A 16,051-nucleotide genomic window follows, 5' to 3' on the forward strand; every position below is an offset into this window, starting at 1 on the left:
ACTTCATGATTTTGAGCAATACTTAACCCCTCCACAAACATATATTTCATCCATTTCAAAAGACTGAAAGACTGGATAGAATGGAGTGTAAACAGGAAGATAGGATGGAGGAACTGTCTACCATGCTTCATCATGATGAACCTGTGGTGGCATCAGAGACACCTAATGAGGATCAGGATACCAAAACAGTGTACTTGAAAGACTGACCAAATTGATTTCCTCCGAGCCTGCATCACCCAATATCTCAGCTATTAAAAGAAGACATCCTTCTGCTTGAGCAACTGACAATCACAAGACTACATCGCGTACTGCCTTTTGAAAATACCTACGTGAGCATGGAGAAGATATGAAGAAGTGGCATACAAACCCACTTCTGCACTTTGAGTGTGGGTAAAAGAATTACAAGACAGATCATCCGCCAAGGCAAACGCCTCTAAGAAGGTGATCACTCTAGTTGCTGCGGGACATGGCAGAAGTTGTAAGAACCCTGATCATGACTTAGGGGAGGGAACAATACAGGTAATAATCAGAGGGGCCCTGCCCTCAGATGGTAAGGGGGGAGGGAAGGTGGAAGGGACGATAGAGTGTATTGAACTGTGTGGATTTGATGGTGTGGCACATCAGAACCACAGAAGTATGAAGCACTACAGACACTGGTGTGCAGTGAAGTGCAATCTAATGCCCTTAAGTCACGAAGGGACAGAAATTATATTTCTAGAGCCAATGTGGGTTCCAAAGAGTTGACTGTGCTGGAGGTCAAAATAAGCCTCACTGGTAAAGACTGGCAAAAGCATCCTACTGTGACTGGCCCAGGGGCTCTATGTGTACTTGATACTGATTACCTCAGAAGGGGGCATTTTAAGGATCTCAAGGGGTATTGGTGTGTCTTTGGAATAGCTGCCGCAGACAGAGAAGATGTTAAGCAGCTGTTTGTTTTGCCCAGCCTGTCAGAAAATTCATCTGTTGTGGGACTGCTACAAGTTAAAGAGCAACAGGTACCAACTGCCACAAAAACAGTGCACAGACAGCAGTACTGCACTAACAGGGATTCCTTGTTCCCTATACATAACCTGAGAATCAGCAAAACTCACTCATCTTTTAAAAGCCCCATAGGACCAGTGCGTAAAGCCAGTGGAGAATGGAGGCTGACAGTGGACTACTGTGGCCTGAATGAAGTCACACCCCCACTGAGTGCTGCTGTGCTGGACACGTTAGAGCTCCAGAATGATCTTGAGTCAAAAGCAGCCAAATGGTATGCCACCACTAACATTGCTAATGCCTTTTTCTCCACTCCTTTGGCCACAGAATGTAGGCCAGTTTTCTTTTAACTGAAGGGTGGTTCAGTATACCAGGAACCATTTGTCCAGGGGTGGAAGCACAGCCCAACCATTTGCCATGGGTTTCCAAACTGAATTGGAACAGGGCAGTGCTCCTGAGTACCTGCAGTATATTGATGATGATGTGTGGGGTGATACAGCAGAGAAAGCTTTCAAAAAAGGGGAGCAAATAATTCAGATCCTTCTGCATGCTAGTTTCACTATTAAGTGAAGCAAAGTGAAAAGAAATTCAGTTCCTAGGTATAAAGTGTCAAGATGGGCATATTGTCACATCCCAACAGATGTGGTCAACAAAATTACTGCTATGTCTCCACCCACTAATAAGAAAGAGAAATAATCTTTTCTGGGTGCAGTGGGCTTTTGGAGAACACGTTCCAAACTACAGCCTCATCGTTAGCCCCCTTTATCAGGTGGCATGGAAGAAAAATAATTTTACACAGGGTCCTGAGCAGCAGCAGGCTTTTGAGCAGATTAAGCAGGAGATAGCCCAAGCCATTGCCCTGAGTCCAGTACAGACGAGACAGCATATAAGGAACATCCTCTACACTGCTGCTGAAGGGAAAGCTCCCACTTGGGAGGTTGTTGCAAAGAGCCTCAGGAGAGACCAGAGGCCAACCTCTGGGATTTTGGAGTAGAGCATACAGGGGATCCGAAGAGTGCTACACTCCAACTGAAAAGGGGATCTTAGCTGTGTATGAAGGGGTTCAGGCTGCTTGTAAAGTAATCAGTACAGAAATGCAGGTCCTTTTAGCACCTCAGCTGCTGGTGCTCAACTGGATGTTTAAAGGAAAGTTTCCCTCTCCCTCCACCCATCACACCACTGATGCCACTTGGAGTAAGTGGACTGCACTGATTACACAACGAGCTCAGATGGGGAACCTCAGTCATTTGGGAATCTTAGACGTGATCACAGATTGGCCTGAAGGCAAAAAGTTTGGAACATCACCAGCAGAAGTAGTATCACGTGCTAAAGAGGCCCCACCATACAATGAACTACCAGAAAATGAAAAGAAGTATACCTTGTCCACAGATGTATCATGTCATATTGTGGGGAAGCATTGCAGATGGAAATCTACTGTGTGGATTCCTACACAACAAGTTGCAGAGGCCACTGAAGGGAAAGGATCATCAAGCCAATTTGCAGAGGTAAAGGCTGTCCAACTGGCCTCAGATTTTGGTGAATGGGAGAGATGGCCAATGCTTAATCTTTACACTGACTGATGGATAGTGGCAAATGCCTTATGGGGGCAGCAGTGAGAACAAAATAACTGGCAACAAAAAGATAAACCTATTTGGGCTGCTGAACTGTGGAAAGACACTGCTGCCTGAAAAGAGAATATGGTTGCAAAGATGCGTCATGTAGATGGCTATGTGTCCAAGAGTTGGGCTATTGAAGAATAACAAAATAACCATCAGGTAGATCAAGCCACCAAAATTGAAGTGGCTCAAACAGATTTGGACTGGCAACACAACGGTGAATTATTTCTAGCTCGGTGGGCCCATGAGACCTCGGGCCATCAATGAGGAGATGCAACATATAAGTGGGCTAGAGACCGAGGGGTGAACTTAACTATGGATGCTATTGTACAAGTTATTCATGACTGTGACATATGTGCCACAATTAAACAAGCCAAGAGGATGAAACCTCTCTGGGGGAAAGGGTGATGGCAAAAATATAAATACAGAGAGGGGTGGTTGTTTATGTCACCTTGCCATGAAACTGCTATGGTAAGCATTATGTGCTTACCATGGTGGAGGCAACCACTGGGTGGCTTGAAACATTTGCAGTACCCCATGCTACTGCCCGAAACACCATATTAGGTCTGGAAAAACAAGTCCTGTGGCAACATGGAACTCCAGAAAGAGCTGAGTCAGAGAATGGGACTCATATCAAAAATTCTCTTGTAAACGCTTGGTCACTGAGTGGATTTATCATATCCCCTATCATGCACCAGCTTCTGGTAAAACTCAATGATGGTTGTTAAAAATCTACGCTGAAAGCAATGGATGGCAGAACATTTATACACTGGAAGAAGCATTTGGCAGAAGCCCCTTGGTTGGTCAATACTCAAGAATCTATCAATGGAGACGGTCCTGCCCAGCCCAGCTCCCTACATACTGTAGATGGAGATAAGGTCCCTGTAGTACAAGTAAAGAACATGTTGGGAAAAGCAGTTTGGGTCCTTCCAGCTTCTGGAAAGGCCAGGCCTCTCCATGGAACTCTTTTTGCTCAGGGACCTGGGTCTACTTGCTGGTTAATGCAGAAAAACGGGAATGTTCAATGTGTACAAGGGAATTTGATGGAGTGCAGTATTTCCATGTATATATATATAGCTGTGTGTGTGTGTGTGCTTAATGCATGTTAATTAATGCAATTATGTTTGTTTATATATATTAAGCATGACGTAGTGATGTAGAATGAGGCGTGGAATGTCGTGGTTCTATGATTTTGTTGTTGGTATTCCACATTATAGCATCATGTAGTGCACTTGGAGTTAAAGAGTTAATGATACTTCAGACTGAGCAACTAAAACAGCAATATTAAATATCCAAATGGCCTATATTTAACTCCACTCTTAAGGTATTAAACCAAACGCTTATTATACTCAGTTACACATGAAAATATTGTTCTCCAATTTTATCACATGTGAAAATCTAAGATTGCTTTTAGAAAATTATTTACCATTAAAACACTCTGATATGTTTTTCTAAAGCTAACTAATTTGCCTCTGCAGTCTCCAACTTGTGACTATGTTTCTGTTGCTCTGTACTTTTTATTCCATTTTCCACATGCCTCTACATACATGGCTCTACATGCCCTAATCTCTGCACCTTGGCATTAATCTCTCTATAAAAATAAGATATCAAGTACCTGTGTTTTTTACTGCCTTTCCAAATCTTTGAGAATCAAGTTCTGGTGGAAGCCAACTCTGCTCTTGTTTAACTCTATCAACCTCCAAATACAGTTGTCACAATACCAACAAGAGCTTTCTCTTAGCTTGATCTTTCTCTGAAGTTCTTGAATTACATGTGGCAACTTACTATCACCATATCCTACTGCTCTTTTATCCTACCCTCAGTGCGCAAATTGCTGCTTAAAGTTTCGTCACACAGGTTTGGTTTTTGTCTTCCAATTATTTTCTCTCGAGTTGTTAACCATGTGATTAAAAATACAGTTAGCATCCATCAGCAAAATTACCAAAATACTTCAGCATGGTCCTTGGTCAAACTGCCCTGATATCTACTCTAAAATTGCCAAAGAGTAGGCTAGAAAAGCAACCACAGCAGTTTACTAGGAGCCATTTAAACTACCTGCTGAGCAACAAATACTAACTACACCTGAAGGTGTATGAGTACATATGGCAAAGTGCTACAGGGGTGATCAGAGTGGGAGAAGGTCATGAACTGTCCTGAATCAGCCACAGCCCATATCAGATGGCTCTCAAACCGATGAGAACAACCCACTGTGCACCAACACTTGAAACACTCAAAAGAACACATCGTGCTTCTGCTCAAACAAATTGGGGAACAAAAAGAGAAGACACCAGAAGCAACAGAAGAGATGTACAACAGGAGACATGGCTGAAGCTCACGTGAAAATCATCTGAAAATACTAAAAGCTTTTGCTGGTGAGAATCTATATTGGTTGCTCTGAAAATAATGCCTCATATTTATTTCCATAGAAAGTACAACACACACAAAACACAATAATGCCATTTGATGGAGGAAATTCTCAGCTGCGAAACAGTACTCATCAGCACTGGCACCACCATTTCCATCAGTGACAAACAAGGACCTGCCTGCCATGCTATAAGAATCTGCAACTGTTTTTGACTCCAAGCTTGTTCAGTGGCACCCATCTGAGACACAGCCTGCTCAACAAGCTTTTGGGGTCAATACTTACCATGAGCACAGTAATAAGAGAAACATACATGGCTGGGCAACCAGCAGAAGCCACTTTTGACTGTTGCTCCTTTTGGCCATTATGGGCTTTGTCTTGAAGGAGAGAACCAGCATGCAGTACATATCTAGGAGCCTACCATGCATCAATCGCATCAACTGCCGATTACCCAGTGGAAGGGTCATGTACTATGAACATGCTGTTGCCCCTGACAAACAAAACATAAATGCCCCATACAACTAAAGGAAGCCCTGACGAACCGAAGTGCCCCTGATAATCAACTGCTGCCCCTGGTAAGCAACAGGACACTATGAAGAGGATAAAAACCCAAAGAATTCCAGGGTAGAGGAGCCACTGAGCCAAGCAGTCAATGAGACGTCACTGACCAACTTGCTTCCCTATGGACCAACGAGACATCTCTGGATCCCTGGTGGTTATTAGCCCTGCTTTTTTAAACTGATCACTAGGATTTCTCTCTTTAGTACTGCTAACTTCCCCATCTTCCCTGCATTCCTTAGTTGCTTAGAATTTGTAATAAATCATCAGACAGCATTTAGCCTCAGTTGCCATCTCAATCTTTATAAAGATATACATATATCAAACTACCCCCTCCAATAAGAAGAGCGAAACACATGCTTGTAAAAAATTTGCACCAGTGGAGGTAACCTGCTGCTTCACAGTTGCTATGATGGTGTCATTGCTGGGTAAACATCGCCCACACAGTCCATCTTTCATTAGTCTGAAGAGATGCAAGTCAGAAGGAGCCAAACCTGGACTATACAGTGGGTGTGGCAGGACAGTCCAGTCAAAACTGGCAACATGCTCCACATTCTTCAAACCGGTATGGAGCCTGGCATTATCACATTGCAAAAGAAAGAGTGTCTTCTTCTGTGGACTGACTCCAGAAGTTCAGCTTAGTCAGCATCACAATGGAGCAGTCAGAGTTGACTGTTTGTCTGGGTTACAGGAAATTCAGAAGGATCACCTCTTTTCCTATCCCAAAAGACAGTGCACATCGCTGTACCCACTGAGAGCTGTGCCTTGAAACTTTTTCGCCAACAGGGAATTGACATGCCACCACTCCATGGACTGCTGTTTTCACTTCACCTTGTAGTGATGACACTATGTCTTGTCAACAGTAATGATGCAATCCAAGAAACTGTCACCTTCAGTCTCATACTGGTTCAATACAACCTGACAAACTTGCATACAGTGCTCTTTCTGTTCTTGTGTGAGCGTGCATGGGAAACATCTAGCACAAACTTTGCTATTTTCCAACACTGCCACCACTGTTTGCAATGCACTGAAACCAAACTTCAGCTCTGTACACAGTCCCCTGATTGTAATCTGCTGATTCACACAGATGAGCTAAGACAACTCTTCATTCCATGACAGCTGTGTATGGCCATCTGGAACACAGCATCTCTTTCATATCGCTATCACCACTGCTGAAACACACCACCCACTGCCCCACAGTGCTCACAATCACTATTTGGTCTACATAAACGTTCAGCAAGCGTCAATGAATGTCAATGGGTGCAATTTTTTCCGCATAGAGGAATTCAGTGACACACCTTTGCTTCATATACACTTTCATGTCAGACGCCATTCTGTCAGACTGCCCTTCTGCTGCCATCTGTCACACAGCAACAACAGGTAACAGATTTGGTGGGAAGGGTCAATCTCTACTGCCATATCACCAACATCACAAAATAGGAGGCACTACCTTTGGAGCAGCCCTTGTACTTTAACCATATACTTTATTTAGTTATTCTTTGTGTCACTGTGGGGACCACACTGTGATTAATATATCTATAAAGTTGGATAAGACTTTTTGACTTTCTGCTTTTCTGATGCAACTCAACCACATCCATTAAACTTCAGATATACCAGCTGGTTACTGTCAGTACTGTTAGGGTGCTTAGCCATTTTCAAGTGACTCACAGAGCACCCATGTCAGAGTAGGGAACTCCTCCTGTCTACTCTCCCAGCCTCACAGGGCTGTGGCCTGTAGCAGAGCAGAAGAAAACCAATAAGGAACATGGATAAGCAGAAGAGAGAAACCCTTGCAAATGTGGCCCCAACCTTCCAAGACACTGTTACAGATTTTGCCTCTGTATTTACTGTTTGCTTCGGAAATGATGATAAACAATGAAATATTCAATTTTGTGTGTATAGCATCATATCTTGGAGTAACATGGATAGACTTGATCATTGAAGGAGAAATAGCACATAAAGATACACAATCATTGATCTGCTTCTAGCAGTTTTATCTAAGACTGGAAGAAGTATAAAATACTCAGTGTCATCTTTTCAAACAGTCTCACTAAAGAACAGCTCAGCAAGAGGTGACCCGTGGGTGCTCGTGTCTGCAGCTGAGTGTGAGCAGAAGTGTGCCCATAGCTAATAGGGTGAAATACATTATGGGGTGCATCAAGTACAGCACAGCCAGCTGGTCAGAAGAGGTGATTCTCCTGCTTGATTTAGTGATGGTGTGGTCTCACCTTGAATACTGTGTGCAGTTCTGGGCCTCACAGTATAAAATGGATAATAAAGTCCTTGTGAAAGTACCCAGAGGATGGCAACAAAACAGGGCTGGGAGGCATGTTCTGACAGAAGGTCAAGGATATTGGGCTGTCTTGTCTGGAGAAGTCAAGAGGCAACCACACTGCTCTCCACAGCTCCCAGAGGAGGAGAGACAGAAGGAGGTGCTGGGCTCTGCTCCTGGGAACTAATGGCAGTTCAGGGAATGGCACAGAGCTGACAGGAGAGGGTCAGACTGGGCACTGGGAAATGTTTCTTTACCCCAAAAGGGGTCAGACCCCGAAGAGGCTCCCTAGAGAGCTTCCTAGAGAAGTGGTTGGTGCATGCCCATGCCTGTTAGTGTTGAAGGCACTTGGAGGAGGCACTCAGTAACTTCTGGTTAGCCGGACTCTATGCTTACACAGACACAAAATAGCAAAACATAGAGTACAGTATCTTTGCAGAAGATATTTAACCCCTTACAACCCAGACTTTTCCATCTCAAACTGTTGTTTCCAATAAGTAACTTCAACACCTGTTAGATCAACAAGTGGACGAAACTACAAAGGATTTTATTCTCAAATCACAGATTTTCAAAACAACTGTTTTTCACTGCTACCTACTGGATATCAAGATATCTGTACTACATCTTTCAACTATTCTTAAGACTGAAAAATATTGAGGTCATTCATAGCAAGATATAAACAGTTGAAGTAGAAACTAAGATCTTGCTAGAAGTAATTGGAAACAACCATAAATAATAGCTCCAAAGAGTGCTAATCAGATAAATACTTCCACTCCTCTTGGATCACTCAGTTGATGTCTAACAATAGTCTGCTATTTGCACAGATGGATCTAGTATTGAGCACTCATGGTAGCAGAGCACGTGTAATAAACACTTTAAGGCAAGCTCATCTGGATACAATTAATGTCACAACAAGAATAAAGAACATCTTTTGATACCAACAGTCTCTACAAAAACACATGCATCTGAAACAGATGGAAATAATTTATCAGCATTTTTCAAAGCTCAGAGTTGTACATTACAGAGAAATATCCAGTAGCCACTGTGCAGATACAGATATTCCCTACAGGCAATCTATTTACAAAAAAAAAAAAAAACAAAACAACAACACAAACAACAGTAGTGAACATTATTGTTCTGAAACATTCTCCAACAATTCTTTACTGACAAACACCTCAAACCAAAGATTAAATTGAACAAGATAAAACAGGAAAACTTGTTGTGTCTTTTCCTCTGTAGCACTTAAATTTCTCTACTTCCAGAAGTTCAGTTGATGCAAATATTTACAAAAAGGTGGTTCAAGTGAAACATTAAGTATCTCATTATATATTTTATTATTGAATGTTATTGTAACTTTTTAGTGCAATGTCTTCAGTTAAAATATTATCGCACTTATATTAGGGGTGGGTGGGGGAGGGGGGAAGCAGAAGATGACTTCGTGACTGAAGCTCTCTATAGAAACTACCATAGAGATCTATGAAATCTTGTCCAGATGAGGGAGTTTACCTACAGACCTTTCCAAGATTTGTAGGATCTAAGCTTAGAGCTCTAAAGTTCATGCAAAGAACATGCTGTCGTTAGTAGACTTGTTCAGTATCTGTAGAAAACATAAGAACTTCCACTGGAAATCCACAGGACGTTCTGTCTAAAACCAAAACCACAAATACTGAAGAACGCAGCTACCAACCAAATTTTTGCCACTGACTCTGTACAGCTACTGCCATGAAAACATACTGTATGTCATCATTTGTTAGAGATAACAAACAAGAATTTAGAAGCCCTCTTCAAAACTGAAAGTACTTCTGGGCATAAAGAAAGTTGCACCTGGATAATTAATGCTCAAGGAATGAAGATCCAACTATCACCACTGTTCAAATCTGAGCAGGAACTTAAAAACCACATACCTTTACCTTGAAAATCAGTCAATGCACACATTTACTAATGTACATATAATAACATAGTACCCAAGCATACAGTTATGCAAATTGTATCCTCTTCCCACTGTAAAGTCAGCAACAAAACCAAAGATGCTATACATAAGCACTTCAGCAAAGTCTGAGATACAACTTGGCAGTTCTCTTGAAAAAACTGCCCAGTCTCATGTACCTGCCTTAAGCTGTGTGTATGCATGGCAAGCTTAAACAGTGTATTTTAGTTCCTTGATAAATAACACAACATAGGCTTTATAATACAAAATTATAATGATTGCAAGGTGGATTGATCTCATTATTAAGAATTAAGAACTCATATTGTGCAAGTTTATCAAAGCAGCATTTTAGTATGGTACCAAAATAGCACTTTAAAAGATGTAAGAGTTGTCCTCTAGTGATATGCATTCATCCACCACAAATTATGTCATTAAACATTATCCATTAGGCACTGGCAAGCACATATTCACAAAAAAATATTACACTTCTTTCTTGAGTTCCCCATACTACAGCTGTGTTTCTCCCCTGTACTCCCTTTCAATGAACATCATTTTTGCTGACCAGCATACTGATACACTGGAATTTGTCTTAGTTAACTGGAAAAAGGTAGAATGTAAGGATACAGCTCAACAAAAGACTTAACAGAAATTTAAAACAAAATTATTTTTTTTTATTGGGATGACTGAATTTTAAGAATTTCCTTAAATTACAGACATTTACCTTCTACACATGTATACATTTCTTCAAACCATAAGATCACAATAGCAATGAAAAGTGTCAAAAGAATTCAAGACTCATTTATAAACGTCTTCCATTCATATCTAAGCACTAACACTAAATTCAGTGCCAATAGTTCTCTTCAGTCTCATACTTCATTTCGAAAACCCTTTAGTACGTTGCAAAACTTTTATGGAGTTTTCAATGCAGGTCTCTCTGCTTAAAAAAAACAGTGTGACCTTGAAAAGAACCTGGAAGGGTCCCTACTAGCTCAGCATCAAAACAAGATGCTCCTAGCAGTTTGAGCCACAGAACTTTAGGAGCTATGAGATATGGTTTAGTAGCTTGTGGTACTAATAGGAATGGGAAGGCGGTTGGACTAGATGATCTTGCAGGTCGTTTCCAACCTTGTCATTCTATGATTCTATGAACTTCAGCTGCAAAGATTAGCTGCAAAGAGAGATATACAACAATCCAATCCCCTCAATGCAGGTATCTTCCAATGATAGAAGAATCCTAGAATTCTTAGAGTTAGAAGGGACCTTTAAAGGTCATCTAGTCCAACTCCCCTGCAGTGAACAGGGACACCACAGTTAGATAGGCTGCCCGCAGTTTGATCCAACCTCGACTTGAAAGGCTCCAGGAATGGGGCACCAACCATATCTGTGGGCAAACTGTTCCAGGGCCACACCCCCTTATCGTAAAAAAACCTTCTTTCTTATACCTAACCTAAATTGAGCTTGAAACCTCTTTGAGCTTGAAACCATTTTCCCTTGCTCTATCACCACAGACCCTGCTAAAGTGTCCCCTTCATTCTTGTAGCTCCCCTTTAGATATTCACAGGCTCCTATCACATCACCACAGTCTGTTCTTCTCCAGGCAGAACAGCCTCAGCTCTCTCAGCCTGTCCTCATAGCAGACGTGTTCCATCCATTCCATCATTTTTGTGGCCCTCTTCTGGACACATGCCAACAGGTCCATGACTCTCCTGCACTGAGAACTCCGCACATCTAGATGCAGTGCTCCATGTGAGACCTCACCAGCACAGGGCAGAGGGGCAGGATCACCTCCCTCACCCTGCTGGCTACACTTTTGATATAGCCCAGGACATGGTTGGCTCTCTGGGCTGCAAGGGATCATTCCTGTCCAGCTCTTCATCCACCAGTACCAAGAGGTGTTTCTCGGCAGGGCTGCGCTCAATCCTTTCACTCCCCAGCTTGTATTGGTAGTGGATGTTGCCTCAAACCGGGTGCAAGACTGCGCATTTGGATTTGTTGAACCTCAGGAGGTTCACCTGGGCCCACTACTCCTGTGCCTGTCAAGGATGCTCTGGATGTCATCCCAACCCTCTGGTGTGTCAACTGCACTACACAACTCTGTGTCACTACTGATGAAGATATTAAAGAGTATTGGTCCCAGCACCAACCCCTGGGGGACTCTGGTCATCACTGATCTCCATCCAGATATCGAGCCATTGACCACCACTCTCTGGACTCAATTCTGCAGCCAGTTCTCCATCCATTGTACAGTCCACACATCAAATCCACATCTCTCCAATTTGGAGAGAAGGATGTTGTGGGGCACCATGTCAAAAGTCTTACTGAAGTCCAGATAAATGACATTAGTGGCTCTTCCCTTGTCCAACAATGCAGTGACACCATCACAGAAGGCCACTCATAAGTTGGTCAAGCTGGATTTGCCCTTGGTGAAGCCACACTTGTTCTCCCATATCTCCATTTTGCCTTCCACGTGCCTCAGCATAGATTCCTGGAGGATCTGCTTCATGATCTTTCCTGGCACAAAGGTGACCCTGACAGGTTGTCAGTTCCGAGGGTAGTTCTTTTTGCCATTCTTAAAGATGGACTTGATGTTGCCTTCTTTCCAGTCACCAGGGATTTCACCTCATTGCCATGAGCTTTCAAATATCATTCAGTGTGGTTTGGTGACTACACCAGCCAATTCCCTCAGGACTCTGAGATGCGCCTGACTGGGACCCGTGGATGTTCAAGTTCCTCATCTATGTTTACAGTGCAAAGGACATTGCTTCCTCTATCCCCTCCTACCAAATTGAACACTTGAGAGCTGTGCAACTAGCAGTTAACAGAGAAGACCAAGGCAAAAAAGTACCTCAGTCTTCTCCTTCTCTGTTGTTACCAGCTTGCCTATGTCACTCACTAGGGGCTATGAACCCTCCTGGACCTTCCTTTTCTGGTTGAGGAACCTGTAAAAGGCTTTCTTGTTCTTTCTTGTTTTCTTTCTTGCCAAGTTTATTTCAAGCTGGGCCTTAGCTTTCCTGACTCCATTCCTCTAAATGTCAGGATAAACAGTGAAGGATAGTTATAACAAAATACAGGAAAGTGTACAAGCAATGCTGGTGTGCAAAGAAGTGAAATTTCCTACTTCATTCACTTATTTCAAACTTTTGTTTTTCTGGGGACTGAAATTACATGGAATGCTCCTCATATACTCAACAGTACTGAACTGAAGAGTCAAGCTCACAGATTAATTTAAATTAGCTGAATTCGGCTTTAGGATCACTGAAAGGAAGAATAATGAGGACTATATATACAAAAAGCTGTCTCCACCCCCAAAAGGAAAGACAAATTTGTATGCATATAAAGCCACATCCAACCATGTTGTCATGCATTAAGATATTGTTAGGGGACAGTAACAAAATTCCTTTGGTGACAAAAATCTGATTCAAAACCAAAACAAATATTAGCTTCAAAACTGAATAACGAATATTTTAATAACAAACAATACTTTCCATGACAATAATCTGAGGAAATGAATACATATCTAAACCCATCTCTAAAGCTGATTCTCCTGTCTAAACCACCAGTTACTTAGCTACAGAATTTGGGATCAAAGATGGCAATCATACTTAATACCCCTTTCAATATTTACCATCTCCTTCAACTCCCATGTGACCTGATATTTATTTTCTCATGCTGTATAAAGATTTTCCAAACAGAATTACTCCAACAGCTTAACATATATACAGCATCTTTGCCAGACACTACCATTCTCACAGCCAGATTGCAGATGCATGGCCACCCTTGCTGCAGCTGTGACAGTAGAGCAACTCAGTCTCATGACAAACTGCAAATGAAAGCATACCTACAGACAAGCCTGCACTGAGCCTGAGCCACCAGACAGGATAAACATAGGAATGAACATTGCTAGATACATGCATATGAGTAATCTTGCACTCAGATGCTCTCTAATAGCTTTAGTTGGAATAAAGCAAACACAACATTCTTTGTCTTATCTACACAATTCAAAATTTACTTATCAAAAGGATGCCTCTTATTGAACTTTCATCACCTCCCTGGTAAGTTTGCAGTACCACAAAATGGGGAAAGTCTGTCTCAATCAGCGAATCAAGTCACCATCTTTCTCATGAAAGTATTTAGTTGCTACTTTCAAGATGCCAGAAATGCTACACTTTTGAGTAGTACATATGAAAAAACACAACACGCAAAACCACTAGAGGCACTGAGATGCCAGAACGCTCTTCCAGAAGCCCAACAAGCGAGCCTGCCCACTGCCACTGTGCCACACATCACACTGTCAGTCTTCCTGGACACATCGAGTCTGGCAGCTTCCCCTCTATCAGTATTTACTGGCCCCAACAAACAATCCACCCAGACACACTGAGGTGTATTCAAAGTCAGACGTCCCACAAGGCACACAGTGAAAGCTCCAAGGTATGAAGGGTCACCACAGAGAAATTAGCTGCAATGGAGGCAGCTCAGACACAGTTCCCAGGGACACTGCTACAGAAGCCCTTTCCCTAAGGCAACAACCATGCACAAGGTATTTCAAAGCATCAGTTCTACTATTGTGAAGAATTAGCACCTCAAAACAAGACTTACTACTAGAGCCACCCAAAGAGAGGCCGGTGTGGGAAGGAATTTTTGCTGACTCTGAGCACCCAAAGTGCTGCCCAGATGCAGGACAAACCAAGCAATTTTTTTCAGAAAAATACAGCCTAATGAACAATGTGCTAATTGTGCTGCATAAAGGAACTAAACTCAAGTATTTCAGTAGAACAAATCAGTGCAAAATTTACAGCTGATGCTTCTGTTTGCTTCACAGTGTAAAAGAATGTTCAACAAGTTTATGCCACGTACAGAAGTCGCTCCAAAAATAATACCTCCTATGTATTTCCATGGAAAATACAACAGACACAAAGAGCACAATAACATTATTTGAAAAGACAGAGCATATTGTCAGCTACAAACCACTGCTTTTCAATACAATCACCACCATTAGTCATGCATTTTCAGAAAATTTGAAGAAAAGCCTGCATGCCATGTTTGCAGATATCTGCACCAACGCAGGTGATCCACTGTCACTGCTGCCACTGCTGAAACGTACCACCCAGTGCTTCACAGCGCTCACAGCCACTGGTTGGTCTCTACATTCAGCAAGTGTCAACGAATGTCAATGGCTGCCACTTTTTCCACACGGAGAAATTCACTGATACACCTTTGCTCCATACGCGCTTTCACGTAAGTTGCCATTCCGTCAGACTGCCCCTCTGCTGCCATCTGTCACTCGGCAACAACACGTAACTAAATACTGGTGGGAAGGTTCAGCCTCCACTGCCATACCGCCAACATCGTAAAATAGGAGGCATTACTTTCGGAGCAGCCGCGATAACACTCTCAGCCAAGAGCACGACGACAGAAAAAGGGCAGCAGGAGCCGCTGCCGGAACTCCGAACTCAACGCGCGGACGCAGATCTCCGCCTAGGCGGAGCCAGAAGGCAGAGCGAGCCGCCGCTTCGCAAAACGAAAGAAGGCCGAACGCAGCGCGACAGGCAGAGCCCCGTGCAGCCAGCAGGCGGCGCTCGCCGCCGCCACCTTGGACAGCACAACGCGCCACGCTCACACTCGCCGCGGCGCTCGGAGCTGCCGCCCCGCGGTTCCCCGCGCGGGGGCGCTGCCTCGCGGTCGCCGCCGCCGCCACCCAACGGCCAGGCCGCCCCTCCGCTCGACGCCGGGCGGAGCGGGCCGGGGGGTCGCGCGCGGGGCCGCGGCACGGGCTCGCTCCCCGGCCCTCCCCGTGGCGATAACGGCGACTGGGGCGCCCGCACCTGTCCCTGCCGCGCGCGGGGCGACGCGTCCCGATGCGTTCCGTTACCCCCCTCCCCTTCCGCCGCCCCGCACCTGGCACACGGCGCTGCGGAAGCCGCGGTAGTTGTTCTTGCCGTAGCTGAGCACTTTCTCGTCCTGATCCGCCTGCTCCCGGCGCCGGTCGAAGAGAAAGACGGTGCGATCCCCGCCTCCCCGTGGAGACAAATGCATCGGCTTGCGGGCCCCGCGGCTGCCGCCCGCCGCTGCCATGTTGGGAAGCCGAGGAGACGGAAAACGTCCGGCAGCGATGGCGGCAACGGCGGCGTTTGGCGCCTACCCGCGAGCTCCCCCGTCTGGCGCTACGCTCCTGCCGGGCGGAAGAAGACGAGGAGCCGGAAGGGAGCAGAGCGCACGGCTCGAGAGCGCGCAGCGGCCGAGAATCGAAACCGCGGCTCGGAGCCGCGACCTCGGAACGAGACCGCGCTGCGCCGCTTCCGGGGCGGGGCGGGAGGCGAAGGGCCGGCACCGCCCCCTGG

At 44.3% G+C, this 16,051-nt stretch overlaps 1 protein-coding gene across 2 annotated transcripts in view; it reads right to left on the minus strand.

Annotated features, from left to right (window-relative positions):
• The window catches only part of SMCHD1 (structural maintenance of chromosomes flexible hinge domain containing 1), a 78,769-nt gene extending 62,718 nt beyond the window's left edge, over positions 1 to 16,051 (minus strand). For both annotated transcript variants that reach the window (XR_016465118.1, XM_031588914.2), the window contains exon 1: positions 15,609 to 16,051. Coding sequence is in view for 1 of the 2 variants with exons in the window: in XM_031588914.2 (XP_031444774.2) it covers positions 15,609 to 15,785 (177 nt within the window). In the remaining variant the exon portion in view is untranslated. The remainder of the gene's footprint in view (positions 1 to 15,608) is intronic.

Source organism: Phasianus colchicus, chromosome 3 (genome assembly GCF_987193195.1).
Source record: "Phasianus colchicus chromosome 3, bPhaCol1.hap1.1, whole genome shotgun sequence".
NCBI lineage: Eukaryota > Metazoa > Chordata > Aves > Galliformes > Phasianidae > Phasianus > Phasianus colchicus.